The sequence below is a fragment of the Thunnus thynnus genome, chromosome 1 (assembly GCF_963924715.1).
Source record: "Thunnus thynnus chromosome 1, fThuThy2.1, whole genome shotgun sequence".
Taxonomy (NCBI): domain Eukaryota; kingdom Metazoa; phylum Chordata; class Actinopteri; order Scombriformes; family Scombridae; genus Thunnus; species Thunnus thynnus.
The window spans coordinates 24,508,519-24,533,893 of NC_089517.1; the positions used below are offsets into that span (position 1 = coordinate 24,508,519).

At 39.5% G+C, this 25,375-nt stretch overlaps 3 protein-coding genes across 3 annotated transcripts; 2 read left to right on the forward strand and 1 right to left on the reverse strand.

Annotated features, from left to right (window-relative positions):
- Positions 1–87: 87 nt before the first annotated feature.
- On the forward strand, positions 88–8,544 carry gcfc2 (GC-rich sequence DNA-binding factor 2). Its single transcript, XM_067592358.1, has 18 exons — positions 88–501; positions 869–970; positions 1,769–1,954; positions 2,207–2,461; positions 2,818–2,918; positions 3,160–3,323; positions 3,589–3,772; positions 4,218–4,341; positions 4,795–4,846; positions 5,068–5,165; positions 5,519–5,718; positions 5,837–5,981; positions 6,253–6,374; positions 6,654–6,730; positions 6,885–6,951; positions 7,075–7,221; positions 7,333–7,469; positions 7,818–8,544. Exons 1-18 carry the CDS (start codon positions 180–182, stop codon positions 7,948–7,950), a joined length of 2,616 nt encoding a protein of 871 aa, XP_067448459.1. The 5' UTR covers positions 88–179; the 3' UTR covers positions 7,951–8,544.
- A 1,317-nt stretch (positions 8,545–9,861) lies between these two features.
- LOC137184581 (saccharopine dehydrogenase-like oxidoreductase) lies at positions 9,862–18,780 on the reverse strand. The gene is made up of 12 exons (XM_067592384.1): positions 18,336–18,780; positions 16,059–16,171; positions 14,840–14,920; positions 14,243–14,372; positions 14,037–14,086; positions 13,647–13,777; positions 13,099–13,216; positions 12,372–12,491; positions 12,172–12,228; positions 11,894–12,005; positions 11,534–11,615; positions 9,862–11,320 (listed from the first exon to the last, which is right to left on the reverse strand). Exons 1-12 carry the CDS (start codon positions 18,532–18,534, stop codon positions 11,230–11,232), a joined length of 1,284 nt encoding a protein of 427 aa, XP_067448485.1. The 5' UTR covers positions 18,535–18,780; the 3' UTR covers positions 9,862–11,229.
- A 225-nt stretch (positions 18,781–19,005) lies between these two features.
- On the forward strand, positions 19,006–25,338 carry tfb2m (transcription factor B2, mitochondrial). Its single transcript, XM_067592370.1, has 10 exons — positions 19,006–19,174; positions 20,205–20,567; positions 21,143–21,332; positions 21,609–21,700; positions 21,806–21,959; positions 22,420–22,568; positions 22,898–22,987; positions 23,380–23,439; positions 23,560–23,708; positions 23,946–25,338. Exons 2-10 carry the CDS (start codon positions 20,280–20,282, stop codon positions 24,133–24,135), a joined length of 1,362 nt encoding a protein of 453 aa, XP_067448471.1. The 5' UTR covers positions 19,006–19,174; positions 20,205–20,279; the 3' UTR covers positions 24,136–25,338.
- The last annotated feature ends 37 nt before the right edge of the window (positions 25,339–25,375 follow it).

The window sequence follows — 25,375 nt, forward strand, 5'->3', positions numbered from 1 at the left end:
AGTCTGAAAAGTTGTAAAGACCTGCCTCTATCGTTTGGCGGATTCACACTACATGACCCATAATGCATTGCGGTTACTTTACGTTCCATTCGGCGACTTGACGTACGACGTTTAGTTCTACTTTGCGACCCAGCTACCTGTTTAGCTGTTACCACGTAGTTTATGGTTGGTAGATCGATATGTTCAACAAAAAGCCCCGGAGGAACTTTCGGCAGAGAAAAGGAGACTCCAGTGATGAGGGAGAAGAGCAGCAGAGCGGGGGAGATGGAAGGGAGAGCGAAAAAACAGCAGTTGTGGCAAATAAGCCGTCCAAAGTGGCCCATGGCCGCGGCATCTCTTGCAGTTCCAAGCGGGAATCGACGCCTCCGAAGCCGGGAAGCAGTGACGGAGAGGACGGGGAGAAGCTGGAACTGACAGCGGAGAAAGAAAAGAGGAGGAAAGACAAAGACGAGGTTAAGAAGAAAAAAAACGCTGTCCTCAGTTTCTCTGAGGACAAAGAAGGTAACTGAGTTTAAGTTGGGTATTGAAGTCAGCATTACAAAAATGAACTCCAGTCAAACGTTTACTTAACGACAGCAGACGTTAGAGCAACGTCCGAGGAAAAAGGAAACACAATTTATTCGCCTTAAGTTGCCAGAATGGAAGAGGATTCGTAGTTTGTTTATAAAGCTCAAAAGAAGAAGAAGATATACTGACAGAATATAATTGATCATAATTCTTGTTATATGCTTTTATTGTCAATTACAGTGTCTCCATCATCTGTGTCAACTGCCCAGCAGGGCCCCAAAAGTCCCAGGTTCACTGTATGTCAGTAGATTTTAGTCCCATCATCCCTATTGAATCTCTGATTTTCTTTTTACTGATTCAGCCTTGGAACCAGAGTTTAGACTGAAGAAGTCATCTGATAAAGCTGTGCTGTTCCAAGTAAGGAAGAAGGAGGCTCCACCTGCCAGGAGTACCCACAGTACTGGTAAGTACCTCCCTGGATGTGTAGGCGCAGGTGACCATTACACACCAACAGGTCCCTATGATAGATGTTGTGTTACTCACACAAATCATAACTCTCACTCTCACTAAAGTATGAGGTAGAAGACAGGGTTTTATTGATATGGATGGGTGTTGGCAGGGGATTCAATGGGAAGGTGTGTCCAAACTTTTGACTGATACTTTATATATACCGATAAAAATACGAATGCCAGTAATATAATAATAAATTGGGTCTGATATGGTTTGTCCTAAGAAAACAAAAAAACAGGTTTAATTACTTAGATAGAAATTCTTAAAATTACTCCTACTCCTTCTCCCTGAGTGAAAAAAAACAGAATCTATAAATATGCAAATATCATTTATTTCAAAAGTACTACTGGACAAAAGATGTCTCCTACCTCACTGAAAAGTCAATTGTCAGTGTTTGTGCACTGGAGGATTCAACTTTCCACATCGCACTTGTATAATTTGTATACTGAACCATGATTGGCTCCAAACTATTTGTGACGTCTCAAATCATGCTTGTCAGTACACAGAGAGACTTTCCACCCTCAGCAGATGAACGTGAAAACAGCCTTCTGCATACATCATTCTGCACAGTGAAGCTCAAAACATTCAACTGAGGGAACAAGAAGAAAATACATTTTTGAGCGGAGGGGGACTTAAATGAAAACATTTTTAAATTTTATTTCACTATTTATCTAGATGATAATATCAGCCAACAGCACCATACTTTGAAAGTTTTCATATTGACATGTCTTATCCCTGTCCTCACTCCCAGTACCAGCTGGTGGAGGTGTCCCACAATCTGGTTCTCCCAGGCAAGATTATGGCAGCCAGGCTTCACCATGTAGTCTTCGCCATAGTGATGATGACAACGATGATGATGATGATGATGATGATGATGAAGGTGGTTCCAGGTCTCCCTCATCTAGCTCAGTCTCCAGCTACTCTGCTACTAAACCAGGTATGTGTATTGGTGGGTGTATGTTATGTATAAACTTCACAGATGTTGGTGTGTGTGCGCTAAAGTTTTAAGAATAGATAAAAGCTACAGCACATTGCTTATTAGTGCTGCATGATATGGGGAAAATATTGTATTAGAGTGTGCAATAAACTTGTTGGATGTTACATTCATGCTCACAGTGCCCATTGGCTGTTTGTTTGTCAGCCATTCATGTTCCTGCATTAATATTCTGCGCATTTGTTTTGCCTTCAGCTGTTATCCCTAATTCTAAGGACATTAAGGCAGCCAGGAGGCAGCGTCGTGCCGCACGAGCTCAGAAAGAGTTCTTGCCCCTGAGTAAAGATGGCCAGAGCTCCGCAGGCAGCACCCCAGATCACTACAGCAGGGAGGGTGATGACGATGAAGATAGAATTGACGATGACGATGATGAGCCAGACGATCATGAGAGAAGAATCGAGTTCGCCCCACGATTAAAAAGCATCAGAGAGAGGATTGCTGAGAAACTTGGTATGAGAGAGATGGACATAAGGGGAGATGGGGTGGAAAGGGGAGAAGGAGAGGGAGGTTAGTAGAGGAGGTGTGGACTAGAGAAGAAGACGGAGGGTGAAGGGCGAGCATAGGGAGAGAGTGCCTGAGAGAAAAGTAGGTGGAGGGGAGGGGAAAAGGAGAGAAGGGAATATGTGGGAAGAAAGAAGGACAGAGGCAAAAGAAGAGAAGATTAAAAGAGTATATGAAAGTATATCTTTATTGTTAGGTGTATTTTAGGAATTTTATTACATTATGATAGGCCTGTCTGTTTTGCACCAAGTTGTGGGAATGTGTTCCTTCAAGTGTACAATTTTGTGTGTGTTTGTGCCATCCAGGAGGAAGTGATGGCAGTCTGTCAGGATCTGATGAAGAGGAGCAGGAACTTTGGGAGGAGACACAAATTGGGAAGGGTGTCAAGAGACGACCAGGCGGACAAGTAAGAAAGTCCATTAAACATCCTTTTCATTTTCTTCTTGCTCTTTCTTTCCTATTTTCTTTTATGTAAGTCTTTCTCTCTCTTTATAGTTTTTGTTTCTTAATCCATCTGTTACTATATCAGGCATTCTGCTATTGTGATTTTGTCATACTAGTATCAACAGTCTCCCCCATCAGCAACTCTTCTCTGTACTGAAGTTTTGACATCCTTCATTTTCTCTTCCTTTTCTTCTTGTACTCAGAGTCCTTCTGGCAGTGAATCCAGCAGCTATAGCAGCTACAGCAGCAGCAGCAGTAGCAACAGGCGAAGCAGACAAAGACAAAAGAAGAAATCAGCAGGGGCCAGGATCCCAGAGACACTTCCTTCCATCACTGTCTCAATGGTGAAGAAGAGGATCACCGGAAAGTAAGTTTCCTTTAGCTTTATTTGCCTTAACCATGTCATTAATTTCACATATTTGACATAACCGTCTTGGATCAAATTTTTATCACATATGATTCGATATTGTAACAATAATATTTCTTAATACTTTTCCCAAAGTCAAGAATGAACTTTTCCATAGTTGTATGTTCTGATACATTTTCCAGTCTCTTAATTTTATTATTTCACATTTCTAAGCAGCACATGTGTCATAATCATACATAATGCAACACTCCGTTTTTCTCTCCAGACTGGACTCCCTGAAGGAGGTGCACAGAGCGCGGCGAGCTGAGCTGAGCAGGATGGAGGGTGATGTTGAAAACGCTAGAAGCTCTGCAGAGATTCTGGAGGAAAGTTCCTCAGAGAGCCAGCTCAGGTTTTACAGGTCCATGACCCTCTATGCCCACAACTTGGTGGAGTGTCTACGGGAGAAGGTAAGAGATTAACAGATTGATTCTGTTTATCTCTGCAGTTAACCATCACATAAAAGGAAATAGGTCAAGAAAATAATTACAGCTTATTAAATAGCAGAGTATCTGTGACGGAAGGTGCAAAGGGGGAAGGGCCTGACAGGAAGTTTTACATTTTTAGAACTGGTTACCAGGCTTCAGGCTTTTGTAGACAATGTTGATGAGTGGTAACTGGTGAGACCATGGTTTCAGCATGTTTCAGTAATGTTAAGGTTAAATATATTTTATATTACACTTTCTCTCTCCATCAGGAGAGTTCTGTCAGACAGTTTTGTTGAACACCACTTTGATGGGAACAGTTTTGGCTTTACTCCTGGGCCAAAAAACAATGTAAAAAAGGAACTTGTATGAATGCATCTTTTTTGATAGATTGTTAATTTGCTGACTGTAGACACTTTGTTGACTACAGGTTGTTGAGATCAACTCATTGGAACTGGAGCTGCACACTTTGCTGTCTGACCAGATGGAGGCGCTGTTGGCTCAGAGACGACAGAAGATCAAGGAGCAGGCTGAGCGTCTGCAGCAGCTCAGTTGTGAGTGATATTTGTGTATGTGTGTGTGTGTGTGTGTGTGTGTGTGTGTGTGTGCATTTGCGATAAAACTGGAAATATTGCTTGCGTTTTTTAATTTCAAATGTAGTTGAGCCAAGGATTATATATTTCTTGTTATTCTAGATCCTAGTAAATAAGAATCTACATTTTAACCACAAAGTTAAGATCGTGATGAGTGAAATACTTAAAATGTTTTAGACTTTTTAAATCTACATTTGAATGTCGGCTAACTCTTTCAGTGATTCTATGGGGTCACTGCACCACCCACAAGATACAAGAAAAGTTTACATTGGTTCCCCAGGAGTAACATTTTTAGGCCACAGCTCTCTGGTGTGGTCGTGAAAAGTCATGAAAAGAATTGTAATTTTAAGATGCCCTGGCAGTTGAAGGTGAAATGTTCTCCACATTAACTGTATTTTTCCATCTCACTTGTAGATCGTACAGATGAGCAAAGCAGAAGCTCTCCCAATGGAGCAGAGACTCAAGGGTGAGTGAAGTAAAAATATCTTTCATAATAAAGTTTCCTTCTTTTGTTATGAATTATTTAATGTATTATATTTAATATATTCTGTATATAAACAACAAGACTGCTGTAGTAGTAAATTATATATACTTACAAAATGAATTTAATGAAATCCATCCAGTAAAAAAATAATACAAGAAGAGGTGTTTACAAGGTCTGTGAAATATTTGCCTCATATGTTGCAGCGAGACAGACATTGGTGTTAAAACTGAGGAAGACTCTGATATACCTGAAGACACAGAGCCTTCAGCAGAGGAGGAAGAGCAGCTGCAGAAGCAGAAAGGTGAGGAAGAAATCAGTGTGTTTAGCTTTCTATCAGTTCTACTAAAAACTTCAACCTATTAAGTTTCATAATAAAAAAAACACTGTCATCCACAATATTTCAAACACTCAACAATAGTTGAGTGTTAGCTCACACTACTGTAGCGTCCAACAATGGATTAACATTGTTGCAAGATCAAATTTAACCAGTGTCACTTCTCCCATGCTTTCCCCGTTCTACCTGCTACACATAAACTCTCTCTTACTGTTTTTCTGTTTTATCAGTCAGGGCTCCACTGTCCAGGCTGAGTTATGTGATCCCTCTGCTACTTTGTCTGACTCTCTTTTACTTCTCCCTCACGGCTCCCTCTCCAGCTGATATCATGTTGAAGTCCCAGGCAGTGTTTTCTGACGTCCAGGACGAGTTCTGTGACGTGAAAAAGATTCTGTCTCACTTTGAAGAATGGAGAGGATCCTATTCTGACTCGTACCAAAATGCCTACATCGCTCTGTGTCTGCCCAAGTTGCTGAACCCCATCATAAGACATCAGCTGCTGGCATGGAACCCTCTGAAGGTACTTAAACACATAGACATACACGAACGCAGAGGCTGACTCTGCATACATACACACAGCAGTAACCATCTGTCACAGTATGTGTTCAAGTTTATTTGTGTGTGTGTGTGTCTGTCAGGATGCTAGCGGCGACTTTGAAAACCTCCCATGGTTCACAGCGGTGGAGACCTTTTGTCACGGACATGGTCATGAGGAGCTAGAGCACACAGACAGACAGACGCTGTCTAATGTCATAGAAAAGACTGTCCTACCCAAAATAACAGGTAACACACACTCTCATCCACACATTGTACTCATACAAAGAGCTGCAATAAGTATAAGATTTTAAAATGTAGTGAAAGAGCAGATGGAGGCTTGAACTTAGAAATCAAATCAGTAACTTCTTCACAATGAAAAGCAGTCTATCAAATTTGCTGTCCACTCACCTTTGTGCAATCCCTCCACAAGCTATCATCCACCTTATCGCCTGTTTTTGGACCACAGATGTGTCAAATTACAAAAGCCTCATACTTTTGTTTTGCTCTTTCTGCTCAGCCTTCGTGGAGCTGGTGTGGGATCCCATGTCTCTCCATCAGTCAGTCTGTCTAACTGATGTTTGTCACAGACTCAGGGAGGACTATTCAATCTTTGAAGGAGAGCAGAGCAAACCAGTCAAGGTAAAGCCAACACTTACACATGAAACTTATATATAGATGTCAACACAGAAATCCTCCTTCTGCCTCAGTCCTGCTTTGCTTTTTACACATTTTTTACTCTTTAAATGTAAAGCAATAAGCCCCTAGACAGTATGCTGTGCTTCTGAGAGGTGTTGTTAGGCATGCTACGAAACCTTCTTTAACACGGAATACAATAATAAACTATAAAGTGTAATACAAGTCAGACAAACAGTACATTAACATGTTTTTGTTTACTGTGTGTATTTGTGTCCCGTGCAGGCACTCATAGAGGCTGTGGTTGGCAGACTGAGGAGCTGTGTAGATGAAGATATCTTCATCCCCCTCTACCCCAAAAAGTAAGTTTTTTTTTTGTTTTTTTTCTTGCTTCCTATACTCTGAAGCATTGATTAAAATCAGTTTAATCAAAATAGTCTCAAATGACGTTATAACTTTTTATGGTCTTTGCAATCTGTTATTTATACTGTTTTTTGTTTTATTCTTTTTTTACAGATTCCTAGAAGACAGGTCGTCTCCTCAGAGATGCTTCAGGGACCAACAGTTCTGGACGGCCATAAAAGTACTACTCACTAGCAAACAGTTTGGTTAAAACATTTATGTAATTTATATTGTCTCCATGTGGGCAGAGCTTAATTTTGCCAAGCTGCTGTTTGTTAATCAGTGTTTTTTTTGTTTATGTTAGCTACTAGGTAACATGGGGAAATGGGATTTGCTGCTTACTGAGTCTGTTTTGATGGAATTGATGTTGGACAAACTGCTGAACCGATACCTGATGATCACCCTGTGCAGTCAGACACTGTCCAGTAATGATGTTCATGCATGCAAAAAGGTATTTGGAATAGCAAATTTAAACATGGAAATGTCTTTATATATGCTGTTTGCCTTTGTCTCAATTTGTGGTCTTGATAATGATGTAGTTGTTTGTTCTCTGTCTCTCCAGATAGCAGATAGTCTGCCGCTCTCATGGTTGAGAGGAGAGGACGTCTGTTTGTCTCAGCTCCAGTCTTTCAGAAACCACCTAGTTCAAAAAGTCCATACCATCTGCAAACAGCAGCCTCCTGAAGATCCAAACACCAGGTAATAAAACAGTGTGTTTCTGTGAGGGGGGGAAAAACTTTTGGAATTTCTGTACAATCTAGTTAGTCTCTATGTAACTTTCAAAGAAATCATTTATTATATCTTGCAGTTTTAAAACAAGTCCTGTTACTTTTACTTGCTTGAAAATACTGTATCTTTGTGGTTACTTAATGGTGCTCCATAACCTCAGCTTCACAATGCTCAAAGTGACACAAGTGCTTAACAGTGACAGCAAATTTTAGTTTAAGTGGTTGCATTTATATCCATTCAGGGATCATGATGTTTCTCAATACATCAATAACAACATGATTGTAATTTTCTAATCCAGGTGTGTGTTTCCTTGTCTAGGTCTGCTGTGGTTGAAGTGCTGCAGGTTCTGAGTAGAATCAGGTGCCATGACTCTATCATGGCTATAGCAGAAAAATACCACTACGAAGATGTCATCTACTCTCACCAGCTGCTGAATCAAGACACAGTATGAACAATAAACTCGGTGGATGTGAAGGTGGATCAAACAGCAAACGTAGTACGCTGTCAGAGAGGAACTGGATGAGCTTTGCCTTCTGTAAGAAGGAATAGTCATCCAGTTCTGGGTTGTCCAATTTGTCTGGTGCATTGGATGCAGTGTACCTACATTCACTTATGGTTAGTGAAAAACTAACTAATTTCCATTGCCCCGCTTCAATATCCGCAGTTGTTGAACTAAATCACTCAGGGGAAAGAAAATGAACTATATGGGCAAAGATGTCATCATTGTGTTGTGCTAGTCAGACCAGCACTTTGGTCATTACACACTTTCAGGTCAGAGATGAAGTAAAACTAACAATAGATTAAAAACATATGGATTAATTCCACAATGCAGAATGTATTCACATACAATACTACTTGTGATGTACAGCTACTGTAATATGACAACAAATCACCTCTAAATTACTACCAGCAAACTGCCAACAGAAATTGTGTGGAGTAAAGAACTGACCTCTCTGTGATCATTGTTTAGCCATAAACAATTTGCTGTCTTTTTGTACAGGAGATAAATGTATTTTTATGAATAAATATGTGAATTTCATAAATACATGTAGAGTTTTATTTTCATTCAAATACACTGCTCAACTTCTGAGTTTGTAAGATGTGTTAAATTGACTTGCCAATACCTATAAATTCAGACATGAAAACAAGGTTATGGCTCAACTGGTTCTCTAAGATGTGCGACTCCTTTATATACAAGTCAGTGATTTATTTAGTATCTACTATGAACCACTTTCACACTTATGTCAACTCTATCAATGGCACAGTCAAAGGATAGAATATCATTGTCATCATTATTACCTGGATTGGAGATACAGAAGATAGATTTGTGGAAATATGACAACAAATACCATCCAAACATCTCAATATTCTGTTACATACACAACTTATAAAAAACGGTTATCGCAAACAAATCATTTTACCACTCATTACAAGGCAAATTATCAACAACTCCTGTTACATAGACTGAGGCTAGTGTTCAACTGCATTTAGCCCCAATTAGTTTTTTCCACCAACAAATACAAAGTCAGTCGTAGCGGATTGTGGTGAGGGGAATTATTGTTATACTGTACATCTGCCATAAGAGCATTTTAAGTTATTTCTGCCCATCTAACCTTCAGGTGAGTGCTCTCTGACACAGGTTAGCGTCCCAGCCCTGTGCAGGTAATAAAGATTGGACTAGCCCACAGATTATTCCCAGACTTGTAATGATATTCAAAACAGTACCTGAAAACTTAATTTGCTTTTTCAAACATTGAGCCATCAGTTCCAAATGATGTTAGGCTGTTACCTCTTCTCCTCTCCTCCCTCTCTCCTGGACCAGGCTGCTTCAGAGAACACAGAAGTGAGAAATAGCAGTACAAAAGTATGCACAATGTGGGAATAAACATGACCAATCCATAATTAGCTTCAGGTGGGAATGTCCACAAAAACAAAACAGTCAAACAAAAGGCCACCAGGCCAGAGCACAGTGAGCCACCTTGTACTTCAGGGGCTTGAACCTGGGATTGAAGTGATCCATGCCATTTAATCATGGTCTTGAGTCAATGAATCAAATCAAAATAATATTTTAAGTAAGATCACGACTACCATTTGTCTAGTAGATCACAAACTAAACTTGTGATCTTTTAGGACAATCTCTTAATATTTGAGAGGGATGTATATAATAAATATAACAATACATATAATAAATTATTAACTTTCATGATACGCTTTAATGAATGTAAACCACTTGATAACCCTTCTACTCGACAGGAAATGCATCATGGGCATTACTGATATGCTTGAAACTGATCTGGAAATTACATTTTCACAGGTGTCCATAAAGGTTTGTGTGGTCTGTGTTATAGGAAAGACATAAGACTTATGGCTGTTAGCAGATTTGGCTTTATTCAGGAGGCCAACACAAAGCAAAGCAAACCAAACCACAGACAAAACTCCAAAACATAGCCTGTCACGTGCACTAACACCCACAAACTCAAACACAAGTCAAAAACAAGTCTGGACTGAGATAACATCACATCGTAGAACAATTCCAGTCCGTAAGAGCGACAAGACCTTCGGATAAAAATAAAAAACAAAAAACGAACTTTTCACGCACACATGTTAACTAAACAGCAGAGACGATGCATTCAGTTTCATGGTAACTCGTGCTGTTTTGTGTACAGACGACTGGATGCATTTTCTGACAAGGCTCAAAAGCAAACATCTGGATAAGTGAGTTGTTGCTACAAAAAATAAACATCCAAGAAAGTAGGACGACCTAGTGATAGTCCAACCATTAACTGTCAAAAACCAAGCGATCAGGACTTCGACTAGCAGGCGAGGCCAGGAGAGGCAAGCATGTACGTGCACACACAGCAGGCTCCTATTCTCTACTGACGGTTTCACTCCACTGAACCAAAACACCACAAGCACAACTACCTTGCTAGTGCTACTTAGGGAGCAATGTGCTTGTGCATATGAAGCTACTGTATATTACAGAGACAGAACTACTAAAGATTGAGATTTTTTAACTCATGTCAATCCATTCCTGTGTGACTAAACCACAGACAGACTGCATCATGAGGGTGTGGCAACTACGGAAGGCCAATTTTTATCCTGTTTGAATCATTAGATAATTTGTTCATTTGATCACACTATAATTTGTCTGTCACTAACCAATTTGCTCTGATAACAGGAACAGCTTCATGTTTTCTCTTTTATCAACTGAAGCCTACATTGGCAAAAGGAGGACTGGTAATGAACCTTTTTCAATCGAGTGAAGTACAAATATAAATTACATTTTAATTTTTTGTTTGGGTTTAGAGACATGATCTAAACCAAATCCTGGAATAAATCCTGGAATAAATCCTTTTTTCCATTAGAAATAATCATTTTAGCGATGGACTGTGCTAAACTCTTATCCGCGCAACCATCTCTCCACCGTCCTTGGCTTGGAAAAGCTGCCGCAGTTGTGCTATTTGTCTTGCAAGCAGAGAGTTAATAGTAATGTTACATTCAAGCCAAAGGGAGACTGGCAAGTTTCCGACTAATCGAAAAAGGATAAATGCGGAAAGTATCGTTAAGAATTGTGTTAGAATTTAATCTGAAAGTGTCTTCCATCCCTAGTGAAGGCTCTGATGATGAAATAGCGCTCTTCTAAAGTTGGAAACTTTCCAGTTGTTATTCTGCATATACTACGTAAGTGCTGAGAAAAACCTGGAGTACGGCATCAGAGAGGGCACAAACTTTAGATGACGGAGAACTGGATGCCGTGCTTGTTGAGGCGTTCAATCAGTGTGGTTTCTGCAAAGGCAGCTCCTGGAGTGTACACTCCTCCCCTGGAAAAAGATGGATGCAAGTAAGAATTTAATTAAAACCAAAATAAACTTCGTACCAACATCACAGGAACTTTATAAAAATATATGGGTAAGTGCTTGATTTAATTGGCTGGTTAAGATGCATTAGAAAGCCTCATTCTCAGAAAACTCAACTCACATGAAAACACTCCAAACAAGAAAAATGGGTTGATTTAATCTGGGTTGATAACTTACTTCTTGGGCAAGGCTGAGGATTCGTTGAGGATTGTTAGAGCAGCCTGTACCATGGCGATGGGCGTGGCCACATATCCACACTCTGAATAATAACAGAGACACAATTACACAACCAGTAGACACATCAAGAAAGGTGTTGAACAGGCCAGACCGGGTAAGTGTCTTGTCAGCCAGCAAGCTTTTGTAGGAGAGAAACATTACTAACATACTTCATGTTCGAGTGACTGTACAGCTATTTCACGTTTTGTCAACGGAGGGCTTAATAAAATATTTTCATGCTGCTAGAACATCCGCTATCCTCCTAAAGCAAAATTAGGGACAAAACCTTGTATTATAGCAGGATTATAAATTTCCAGTTACCTGGTCCTTGAACCAGTGTGCGAATCTTGCCATCAGGTTTTCCCTGGCTGGGGTCCTGTCCCTCTGTGTATCCCTCTCCATAGAGGGCAAACCGGAAGGATGAGCCCTCCATCTAATACACATACAGACACACACATAACACATAGCAGAAAATAGAGCATCTTCTTCTTAACTTTACAATCTGAACTAAATGATATGTTGCAGATGAATGAACAGAACTGCTGGTGAGCATTAATTGAATGTATGAGGTTTTTATTTTCTGTTCTGTCAACATTTACCTGCTTCTTAGTGGGTCCAGCCTTGGAGAAGAGTCCAAAAGAGAAGAATTCTGGGTGCTGAGGAACAACAGACACACATTAGCATACAGCATGTGTACTCTGACTTAATTATTTACACAGGTAGAATATTCAGTCAAAGTCATTTGTGAAATGTGAAGTGCATCATGTGTATTGTTTCTATGCATGTCACGTTCATTTACCTTGACGAGCAGGTTGCGGCCAAAACTGAACTTGACTAAGAACCAGAACATCATGCCAGCAAACATCAACTTGATAATGTTTCCAATGCCTCCGATGCCTGCATACGCGCCATACTGAACCTACAGTAGGGTTAACAAATACAGATTGTAGCAGCATATTATCATAATAGCAGAGACAGTAATCCAGTCACTGCGTTAATGTTGGTACCGTCTAAATGTGAAAACAAGAGTGTTAATGAACCATGATGATGACAACTCTTTGGCTCCTAAGTATTTAGTTTATTCCACTCGAGACTTTCAGCACTTAAACCAAGTTAGACCATCAAAAGTTACACATCTCATAAAAATTAATATATTAACAGAGCTATCATGAATATGATTCATAAATGGTTAAAAACAAACTGGAGGAGGATGGAGACCATCTAGGACAGAAATATTATCAGTCACAAGAAATAAAAGAAGGATTGGAGCAGTGTGTGTCACTTTTCATTCACATATGGAGAGGTGTTCACTAGATCAGAAAATCTTGATTAATAGAGCCAAGTTCAAAACCAGCTTTATCCAATAGACAAAAATCCTAATTCATCTCATCTGTGATACATAAACTGAAACAGACATACTAGGGTCTCCATGATGCTACAGAAACTAAACACACATAAAGAGTGGCAAAAGATGAAACAAGGGGTAAAGAAATAAAAGCAAAAAAAAAAAAAAAAAAAAGACTGACCGGTGTGGCCTGATGTTCCTCCACCAGGAAGCGCTGGCTTCTCTTGACAACAGAGGGATCGGAGCCCATGAAGGGCACCGCATACTGCTGGATCTCATTGCTGAAGAATAATGAACCCCTAGAAATGAAAAGAAAACATTTCAGTGATTATCAACACAAACATGTGTGGGCCAAACTGTAATACATGCTCTTGTGTGTACTGGAGGTTGTGGGATTTAAAAGTGAGACAAAAAAATCCAAAAGAAAATAAAAAAGAAGGAAAAAAATGTCACATCTGGATGATTACTTACTAGAAATATGTCATTGCCTTTGTTTCATTTTTCAATTATGTAAAATACAATTTTAAAGATTTGACAGCAGGGATTACTTGCCACCCACAATCTCAAGAAGCTATTTAGAAATGTGTGATTAGCCAACAAATGAATGACGAGTTGCTCTGAATGTAAACACATACAACTTAATATTTGGGCTGTAAACTGTCTCTGTTAAGTGTCATCTAGGATATGATTTATTTTGCAGAAGCCAGAAGGCCTTTCTGTCCTATGTACCTGCGTTTAATCTTAGTGCCAACAGTAGGGAGAGGTTTGTGATTAAACTTCCTCCTAAGACTCTGAAGCTTTTGGCCGTCTGCAAAACCATAGACGGCTGACTGCCACGTGCCATCGTGGATACATCCACCCTGATAGAGAACGACAGAGAGAGACACATAAATTCAAAGATAGAAAAAAATGTGACAGAGAGCAGAAATGAAAATGAACGATGAGAACAAGAACAAGGGGAGACGAAGAGCAGAAAGAGATAAGGAGAGGAACACATAGTACAACAGAAATCTTTAAAAAAGGGAGTGAACAAGGAGGAAGAGACTCATATGCAGGCACTTCAGATGTCAACAACAAGCTGGTCCATTGCATGGATTTATGGGTAATGTAGTTACGTACCTCAGCCCCTGTGCTGACGGTCAGGAAGCTCTCCACTGCAGTTAGTGTACCTGTGGAAAAACACACACACCATGTTTTGGCAGAGGCTAAGATGACAGTAAATTATTTATTTATAGCAACAGAAACAGAGAATGGACCACTGCATGTCAGCGTAAGAGGGGGATTATTTTTTTAATCCTTCTGTGTGTATGTCCATATGTGCGTACCCTTGAACTGGTTCCTGGTGTAGAGGACTCCCATGTCCGCAGGAATGGAGTCGAATCCACAGCTGCCTATGATGTACACACCTTTGTCAGCTGCCTGGCTGTTGTAGTTCAACTGCATGCCCTCCAGAAACTGCACACAGGTGTACAGTTGCACAATTAGACACACACACACACACACACACACACACACTGAACACAAATGCTTTCTTTAACTATAAAGGTTGCTTTCTTTGGCAACTTCCATCATCTTCAAGTTAGGCTGTCAGAGTGCCGTATTACACAGACTGGACATCTAACAGTGAGGGAAAACTGCTGTCATGCGCCCAAGTGAGTGATAATTTTGTCTAACAGGCAACAGCATGAAACTCAGCATGTCTTTCATTTAATCCGAACACAAACAACAGCAAAGCCAAATGTTAGGACATCTGTATGGCAACATCCCTGCAATGTCCACTGATAACATGCAGCTCCATGTCGAGCAAAGTATCCACTTTGTTTAAATGCATGTTGAAATTAGTGTTGGTCAACACCGAAGCAGAGAGGACAGACAATCAATTATACAGGATACAGTACAGAAATACAGAGCTATATGCATACCTGAGGCTCTCCACAGATGTCAATATGGTGGGCTCCATTCTCCACACAGGCTTTGACCACTGGCTCACCATAGAACCTGTACTATACACATAGAGATGTACACTAATTAATTCATACCATGTTACACTTTAAAAACATCCCCCCTTTTTTCGTGATTTGGTCAATGGCCAATTCTCCATGAACTGTAGTCCCTGTCACTGCAATAGACTGTATATAACCCCCTCTTTTGGTGCAGAGAGTCACAATATTAGCTTTCCACACAGAAACTCTGCAAAAAGTGTTTCATGGTGCACACTGCAGCTGTAGAAGCCAGATCTCTTGGTAAATCCTGTTAAACATGTTCATTGTACTGTAATGTGTTATATATATATATATATATATACACACACACACACACACACACACACACACACACACACACACACACACACACATTTAATACTACATGGAAGTCACACAGTTTATGTGAGTCTTAGGAGTTGTCTTTCTGTTTGATTTTCTGTACACAGCAAGTCAGGAGTCAAGAGTTACAACACACAAACCGCCGATATGTACAAGGTACATTCTTCCTTACTAACACTCCTTGTTCCTGTTCCATATAATATTATGCAAGACATGTGTGGCTGACATAATACTATGTGGTCTTTCTTGCTCTGGTAATACCAGATTTATTATATTTATGCTCATACAGGAAAATATGAGTGGACTTGTATTTTCAAGATTAAAAACAGTGAAACTGAAAATTAAAAAAAAAAAAAGACTTGGTTGGTTTCCTTTTGGCTTCAACTCTGTGCTGCCTTGGTTTTAACCAAACTGGAAAAGTTCTGCTGAATGCAACAGTGGAGGTTACTGTAGTGGAAGAATTTGGTTTGAAACAAGAACCTGAATGATGCACAGGACGCTAAGCAGTGCTACTGGAAACCTACTCTCCATTCTGACTTTAACACAATACGACTTATTGTGTGCTGTAAGTCAGCAGCCTTCATTGTGTAAATGAAGGCTGCTCTGTATGTGTGTGTGTGTGTGACAGAGAACAAGAAAGAGAAAGACAGAAAAAGGAAGAGTGAGACAGACTAGTTTAGCTACACTGATGCCAACATGCCAATGTTTTGATGCAATCTGAGGAAAATACAGTTTGTGTCATGAGACTGAGCAAGTTCAGTTTGTCAAAGAAAAACAGATACAGGCACGAACATTTCTGTTGGAACTGTCTACTTACAGGCCCCACACAGTTGAGAACAATAACTGCCTGTTTGCACATGGCTGCCAAGGAGTCTGGTTCCTCTACATCTGCCACGATGATGTCCACCTCTGTCCTCAGCTCTGGCTTACCTGCAAACACATGCAGTGTTAGAGTAGAGTAGGGGCTGTAGTATATTTTGATCCAAATGTTTGCCATTCAACTTTTAGACATCAGCTTTTATAGACACGTAATGTAAAATATTCACGATGCCATATTATTTCATCTTTTTAGTCTGATGACTGCAGTGGTTTCACCGACTGACAGTTAGTTTATAGTTAAGGCAATGAGTAACAGTAAGCCTCAAATATGCACATTAAATAATTAAAAGTCATGATCATTGATTAAACTGGACTACTACTGCTCAGTGAAAACACAAAGATGGAGCAAATTGACTATAGCATGATGAGAAAACTCCTCCTCATGAGATTGGTCAGTTTGAGACAAGCGTCAGACATGGCTGTTGGATGATGCAGCTGTAATAATTTAACCCTGTAACATAAAAATTATTTCATAGGCCCTTATTTATTATACATAAACAGTAGTAGGTAGTAAAATCTGCAGGTGTGTAAAGAATGAGGAGGAAACAGAGTCACTGTCATGGAGCTATAAAGTCTGCCGGGCAGCCTAAAGGTTAGACAAACGGGCTTGTTACCATGGCGTCTTCAGTTTCAATCCATGAATAGAAAAAATTTGTCAAGCTCTCCTTCTTAAGAAAACAATGTATGCGAGTACTGTCTGCATGTGTGAAAATTAATACATTGCTACTAAAAAATGTATAAACATGCTACAAGAATCCAGATACTTATCTAATCTTAGATAACATCTTCAAAAAACCTGCAGAAACAATGTAAGCTGTTTTTAAATGAGCCATTAAAGCTGTTTGGGGCCTTTGGGAGAAAAGATACATTTCTGTTTAAACAGACAAGTTGCTGTTTTTAGTGATTACTGAATGACTGGACTAGCTGACACATCAGGCTGTGTACTGTCAAATGGGATTGAACAGCGAGCGGGTATGTTCCATCAGCTGTTGTACACTCCCTGAAGAGAAAGCCAAACGGGAGGGGACAACTAAATAACCATCTAATCCTCTGGAAACTCACATCACTATCATGACAACACAAGTGCTCTCTGGTCCTAATCTTGTGATGGACTTCATTTTCCATGTTTAGAGTGTTGCATAGATACAAATTGTCAACCTGGAAAGTTACTGGCATACTAGAAATATTTTGTAAATATTTTTAACACATTCCACATGATGATTGAATTCAGGTGAATTATATTAAGACATACTGGAGGTATAATTATATTATTCTATTTCTGTCTTCACTTTGCATGAGTGAACAAATACAATTATTACTGTTGAAACAAAGTCGATCATCAGAAAATATACTGTTTGAAGTTCGATAGGAAATATCCACTGGGGTTGCATTGCATAATTATTTATAATTTTCGATTAATAGTTCAACAGAGAAAAGAAACTAATCCATTTGTGAGGCTGCACCCAGAGAATGTTTGCCATTTTACCTTAAAAATATGATTTAAATGTCAGATCGATTGTCAAAATAGCTGCTAATTAATTTTCTGTTGATCAACTAGTAGATTAATCAACAAAGGATACAGCTGTAATATTAACCATTTGCTGCTCAAGAGCTCCTTGCCTCTTTACTTACTCTATAAATACCTTATCATTTTTTAAAATATCACTATTTCTTTTGACTGCTGGTTAGAGCAGATACGCAAACTTAGATCCCTGTGGTCCCTGCACACTACCTCCAAGCCACAAAAATTTAATCTGGACAACAACGTTTGGATCCTGAGAATTATTTTCTAATCGTCACCTATACATGATGTGCGTTATAATTACTCTCCTTCTACATTTTTATATTTAACAGTAGTAATGGCTAGTAAATAATAATTATTTCAGTGGTTAACTTTGTGTTGCTGACTCATGTGTACTTTGGAGTTCAGTAGATGGGACCAAAGTCAAAATCACCACAATCAGAAAGCTTGATTTAGTAGATAAGTAATCTGGAGTCGGAGTAATGCAAGAAGAAAAGAAATGCAAAGTATTTTTAGTTAAAACAGATTGAAAGGGCAGCTCGCCGATTACAATACCCCTAAATGTTAACAGCTACAAGTTAATTCAAAAACGTACACTATTAAAAATCTCTATTCATGGTGGAGGAAAATAGCGTGTTATTAACAGTCTGCTACAATATGCACAACTACTGATGCATAACTACTGATACACACTGAGGACTCCAGCGGCCTGCTCCAGGACTTTGTCCAGCTTCTGCTTGCTTCTGCCGGCCACGGCCCACTTCAGGTTCCCCTTCGGACCCTCGGAAACAGTCCGGGCCACCTCCTCCACCACGAACTGTCCTGTGAAGCCAGAGGCTCCGAAGACGACCAGGTGGTAGGGCCTGCTGGAGGATGTTTCAACACAGGCCATGATGACAGTGGACAGGCTGGAGGAGTTCAATGCGACACCGTCAGCTAAGGCTGAATGACGGTTGAGACAGGCTGCGTGCGGGTTTAACACTTTGGCTACTTCCGTAGCAACATAGTGCTAATATGAACGTTTAATAATCTTAACCCACCGACACACAGACGCGTAAAAACTAAATGTGCTGCGTTCTGTGTTTATTTTTTGAGCAATGTATATCTTTCTAGTAATATTTTGCTGCTCACGCCTTTTTTATCATTAGCATATTTGCTTGAAAAAATAAAACAATAAAACAATGAAAAAAAAACAAAACAAAAAACATGATCACTTGAAAAAAACAATTTAAAAAAGCACGTTCGTTTGATAATAAAACAATAATAAAAATAATAAAAATAAAAAAATAAAAAAGCGTGTTTCCTTGACAACTTCCTAGAGTTTTCTGATTGGTGTACGCTGTTGTCGCAGATCAATGACGACTTTCAGACTGCGCCTGTAGCACCACGAGAGAGTTGTGAAAACATTAGTGTGGAGGGTCAGGATGCTGAGGGTTCAATGTCACACAGCTTTACCAACGGACTCACAGACAGGATCCGGGTTAAATCATTGCTGTCGTTAGATTTGGATATTTAGGACAATCTGCAGTAAGGTATGTCTATTTATTCTCCGAGGAAACGACATGAAATGTATTTTAGCTGTAAGTGACGTTAGCGTGCAGCTAGCCAGCCGGCTAAAATTAAAGTGTCCTCACTCAGTCTTATACTAACAGATTGTCTGCCAGGTTATTTTTATGGCTGTTTGGCGAGCAGATGAGCAAAGTGTGAACGTGGAGGATGAAGGACAGTGAATACTTCTTCACTGAGGCTGATAAAAAACAAATGTTAATGAGTTAACCTCCCCACGTGTTAGCAAAACAGATTGGTCTCATATTTTTGTATTACAACAACTAACATATCTAACGTAAATATTAAAAGGCTATTGTTTATTTTTTTCTGTATTGTTACTTTTCCTTTACGACATTTAAACCAGCTCTGGAAATAATTATTTTGACTCTATTAAGTATTATTAAATAGTGTAGTTTGAGCCACTTGGTTACATTACATTACTTTAGCTTGTCTGTTGTTTTGACGCGTTTCTATTTCTTTACATTCCACTCTGCATCCGTCTCAAATTGAAGGGTTACTCTCAAATCCACAGAGACAGAAGAATAGTTTGAATTTACTTATCTCTCCAAACAGGCATGAATAATACTCCTTTATTTAGCAAAGTAGCGTTTTACGAGGTAGAATCCTTATGTAGAACATAATCATAATTCAAAGGACTATCCAAACAACTGTAATCTAAATATTTCAAAGGTCCAAATTAACGATCAATAAAGCTATATGGAGCCAAACTAGCAGTAAGGCAAACTCCTTTCTCGATTATAACACTAGGAGGCGCACTTAACTATTAGTGATACACTCACAGTATACTAAACATCAGCAACTAACAGCAAAAAAATCACAATAAGTGAACAATTATCACTTATCAACAATAATACAGTATGTTGTGATGACTTTGGCTCTGACAAAGAGTGTTAGTACTTTTGTAAGTCAGGAAATGTCACTTAGATAATTGTTACATGAAATTGTTATTCCTCATAACATTCCTTGTCCTTTTTGTTTCTCCATTCCCTCTAGGCAGTGACCTCTTCAAGAGGTCCGTCAATCTCCCCTTCCCTCCTCCGTCTCTTGTTAGACACCCATTGGTCCACCATGTCCACCCAGATGTGTAGAGTGGTTGAGCTGATGATGCGCTCTGCTTGCTGTCATACCATCAGAAGTAGATCTTGTATGCGTAAGGCAGTGTTGGTTCCTGTGGGTCCCTCTGGCCTCAGTGCTCTCGGTGCTCCCGTCCTTCACAGACGGGCCTACAGCCTGGACTCTCTCTCCTCAGGCCCTGGTCGGCCCACACTTGGTACAAGCTCCCAGCAACCCCGTGCAGAGAGGACATCCCCCTCCTCAGCGCTCGCACACAGGAACCTGTCTGCTGTGGCTGTACAGGTAGACAGTTATTTTTTACTATGCTCTTTAAGACAAGAGTTTTCCACTGCATCTTGATGTATGTGTAGCTCTAATGAAATACATACCTGCCTATTATGGATTTACAGATGTCTGTGCCTCTGCACTTTTTTTTTGTACTTATCAGTAGGGTGCAAAGTTATGATAAAATTTGAGCTTTTAAGGAGTTAAGTAATAGAGGCAAATCTTTTTGTGCAATTTACGTGGTTTGTTTTCAGATATGGTCTATATTCCCCCTTCTCTTCACCCATTTCCAAGGAGTTTGTGTTGGTTGTAGTGACAAAAGAGCAAGCAAAACAGCACAAACATACTTTTCTCCATGTCTTGAGCCTGCTCTATTATCAGCTTTCTTTTTTGTTTTACCCCAACTGACTGCGCTTAGCCCACAAGTTGACAGTTTTTGCTGCCTCTCATCCATGCTTTGTTTTTAATTGTGCAATAAACTTAAAAAAATAAAATAGAGTAAAAGATTGTCACTGGTTCTCAATATATTGTGAGCATTTTTCAAATATGCTTTTGATTGTTTTCACACTGTATTTACATATGTCTTTCTGCAGGGCCAACGTCGTCCTCTGTGCCTTTATGACTTCCTGGACCTTGGGGAAGTAGAGGAGAATATACGTCGTGCGCAGGCCTGTAAAAAAACTAGACACTTCATAGTGGACCCAGAGCTGGCCAAGCTAGTAACAGAACACCTGGGACCTGACCTACAGGACGCTAAAACTGTTATCTTTGACTGTAACCCAGGTATGTGTTTTCACAATGTGAGAGTGAAAAACAGAAGTAGATTTATTGTATACATTTTTGTTCTTCTGCAATTTTGCAAGTGCATAATGTTCATCTAAACTGGTAGAGACACTGACAAGTTTGTTTTAATGGGGGTGCTTTGCTGAAAAATAACTAGTGTGTGTGTTTGTATTTTATAAGTTTGTACAGGATATATTATTCTTGTCAGTGAAAGACCATTTTTTGTCATAAATGGAAACAATGAATTGACAGGCTGTGTTTGTCTGTCTTCCTTAGGTCCTGGGGTGTTGACTAGGACACTGCTTAATGCAGGAGCTCAGAGAGTTGTGGCTCTTGAGGGTGATAGGTCATTCGTACATGAACTACAGGTAACACAAAGACCTTTTAAGCATCAAACAGCTTTTTGTATCCTTAACCTGAGCTTAACCAATCCTGTAGCACTTAGAGGAATAAACAATGTTTTAATCTTGTAGGAGTTAGAAGGTCGCCTTGATGGTCAGCTGGAAGTGGTTCACTGTGACTACTTTAAGCTGGACCCCATTGGCCATGGAAACCTCAAACCTCCTGTCATGTTCACTGACAAACTCTTCACTGACCTGGGAATATCAGAAGCTAGCTGGACTGATGGTGAGAAGAAAAAAAACACATGCACACAAACAAAAACAGTGCAGCAAACCTAAAAGACTGTTGCGTTGTAAATTCTCTCTCACATACATTCATACACAAAGAGGCTTTTGTTCCTTTAGTTGAGCCTCTCTGTCTGCAAACAAATCCCACCTCCTTTTTATAAGAATTAGCCTAACCCCTTAGCCAGGGCTCAAATCAGAGCCTAAAACATATATAACCAAGACTTTTGATTGGTGGAACTTGCTGAGCAACTCACAGGTTTTAAGAATTGAGATCAATGTTTTTAGAATCAGTGCTTTGGAAAAAATAAAATCACATTTCATTAGAGTAATGACTTGGTGTGCAGTTTCTACACAATAAAATACTTAGGTCTTTACTGAATGGAAACAGTGCATTGTGTAGTATAGGATCCCTCTTATGTGTGTGTTTTGGTGATGTAATCATGTGTATGTCTCTCCAGATGTTCCAGTGAAGGTGGTTGGCATCCTGCCCCAGCGTAATGAGCGCAGCATCCTGCTGAAGATGGTTTACGCTTTGTTTGAACGGCTGTCTGTCTACAGATACGGAAGAATAGAGCTCAACCTCTTCATAAGCGAGAAGGAATACCTGGTAAAAGAACAAGAGCATATTATGCTTTGTCTGTAGAAATTAAGGAGTACTAGTCAAGATCAGAGTATAACCTGGTGTTTGTTTGTTTGCACCCATTTGGGGCAGCTCTGAGCTAATTCCCATCCATACTTAATTACTGCTACAGCTGCCAGTCAGCTAATTATAACCACCAGCTTGGTGATCTGTCCTGAAGATTGCCATATCCATATGGCAATACAATCAGTCACTGCTGGGTGAAAATAGTGTCTGTTAGCTTAAATGAATGCATCATCTCTGTGTGTTACTTTGGTCTTTGTATAAAATACTTAACACAATTATTTCTCCATCAGAAACTGGTGGCACGTCCAGGCGAAATGATGCACTATAGAGCCTTTGGTGTCCTCTGGCAGATGGCCTGTGATATTGAACTACTGCATAAGGTACATAATGAGGGAGAGTGGCAAAAACATTGTGGTGATTTTGCAAAAGTATTAAAACAAGTGAGGCTTTTCAATGTTGACTGTAAAGTTAAAAAAGCACGCCACAGTGCTTAATTTTATGCTGCTTCCTTGAAGCCGAAAGAAAAGCGCTATCAAAATAAAGCATGAATAAAGTATTATAAAGTTTCATTGGTAATATAGCTGAAATGAAAACAACTGTTACGGCATCTCGTAATTATCTTTTCTGACAATTAAGAGATGTTTTTTCTTTTAATTATGTGATATGGAAGTCATAATTACGAGATAAGGTTTCCAAATTTATTTATTTTTTGCTGCGTTTCTGTATGATTCGACACATCCATTCATCAAACTCCTCATCTTTGTCTTTGCAGGAGCCGTGGGAGTCGTTCGTGACATCTTCAAGACAGAGTGCACCTTCTGCTAAAGGCACGGTAAGGACGAGAGCAGACTCAGTGTTAGCATTGTAAACTTGATTGGTGTAGTGCATTTAATACAGTATGACATTTACCCCCATTCTCTGCCTTTTTTCCCCCATCAACCTCTCAACTCAGCTTCCCAATGACCACCTGTGCCTGGTGCGTATGCGTCCACGGGCTGATCTGTTCTCTGCAGGCCTCACAACCTCCAATGCCTCCACTCTGCTGATGATGGTCAAACAGTGTCTGGCAAAGAGGAAGGTCAAGCTCATCGACAGGCTTAAGTAAGCTATGCACACTCACACAGATGTTGAGAGAGGCTGTGCAGGCACACACTTGCAGCCCATGATTACACATGTTGCCTGATGTATCCATGAATTGCAGTAGAGCCATGCTCATCCATACTGTAGTAGTATTATAGGCTGTTCCAACTAAACATCTTCTGCATTTCTTTTCATCTTTTCCTTTTTCTTCCTCCCTTTCTTACTCTCCCTCATTTGTGTTTTTTTTTTTTTTTCTAGTCTCTGGTCACCAGATAGTGGGAGTAAATTGTTATCAGAGATGGACATGCCGGAGGACATCCTGACGGGCCACGTATATCCAGAGGAGTATCTTCGGCTGTTCCAGCTAATGGACAAGAGCCAGGAGTTCACACAGAGCTGGCTTTATGAAGAGATCCTGGAAAACACACAGAGAGAGGGATGGGGCTAAAGTATATACATTAGGTCAAATGCATAGACAAAACAAGTACATACAAACACATGTATAATATATTGACAGTGTAATATAAATAAAGAATAATATAATGTCTGATTTTATGAAACAAGGACACACAGTAAATACAGTTTCAACGGATTTAGAGACATCCATGAAAACAAAAAATATTCTAATAAGAAAAATATTTGTGAAATGGACACGGCAGAATAAGTTGACTGATACTGATACTGATACTTTTGTTACCTCACATCATACACTTCTGTAGGGAGTGACTGAAATGATGGAAATGCTTGTGTTACTGTACTTTAAGAAAATAGAGGAACAACTTGAGATGATCCTCTGCAATGTCCTGGACTGGGATTCCCATGAGTTGAGATTTCAGACAAAAACTCAGTAGCAGAAATGTTTCTTTTTGGGCCCTCACTTGAGATTTGGGAAAACACTTTAAAATGCTTTAAAAATTTAAAAATTGCTGAATGAATGCCATAATAATATTTAAAAACATATTTTTTAAAGTGCCCAAGGGGGCTAAAAAAAGCCTTAGTCATGCAGATAATTCAGAATGAATGTACACTATATTTGTTGAATAAGTGATTAAACTGCAGTTTTGCTAAAACTATGCTGTGACAGCAGTTATGGGAAGTTCAACAGATCACAACCCTGCATGTATCCTGCCATAATATTGCATAATTTTCCAAACGGACATCTTGAGTGAACTAAGGGAGATTGCATATGTGAAGACATTACAACAGCTTGGTGATGCATTGTCACTAAATACCTTTATGTCTTGTAAAGTTTTGAATATTCATTGTGAGTGAATAAGCTTGTCTAAAATGTTTTATTGAGTGTGTGTTGCCTGTCTAACATCATTTTTAAACGAATGAGAATTTTGATATGTAATTTGGGGATCCTGTCTTAGGTTTGTCCTCACACCATCAGCAAGCTAATTTTGAGGAGTTTGGGTGTTTTGCCAGACTAAATCTAATCCTTTTTTCCCTGGTTTTTCCCTGGTTGCATACAGTGAAAAATGGTGATTTATCGAGGTGATCATATGCTTTTTAAGCGTTTTTATTTTTGGAATGATGTGCCCATATGTCATGAGAGCTTGAGTTATTTGGTTTCATGTAAGACATGTAAAGTAATAATACACCTGTATAAAATGACAGATTCTGAATTAAATTATTTTACTATTTGGTAGATTTGACTTTGATGTGTAACTCCACTGCCTCTCCTG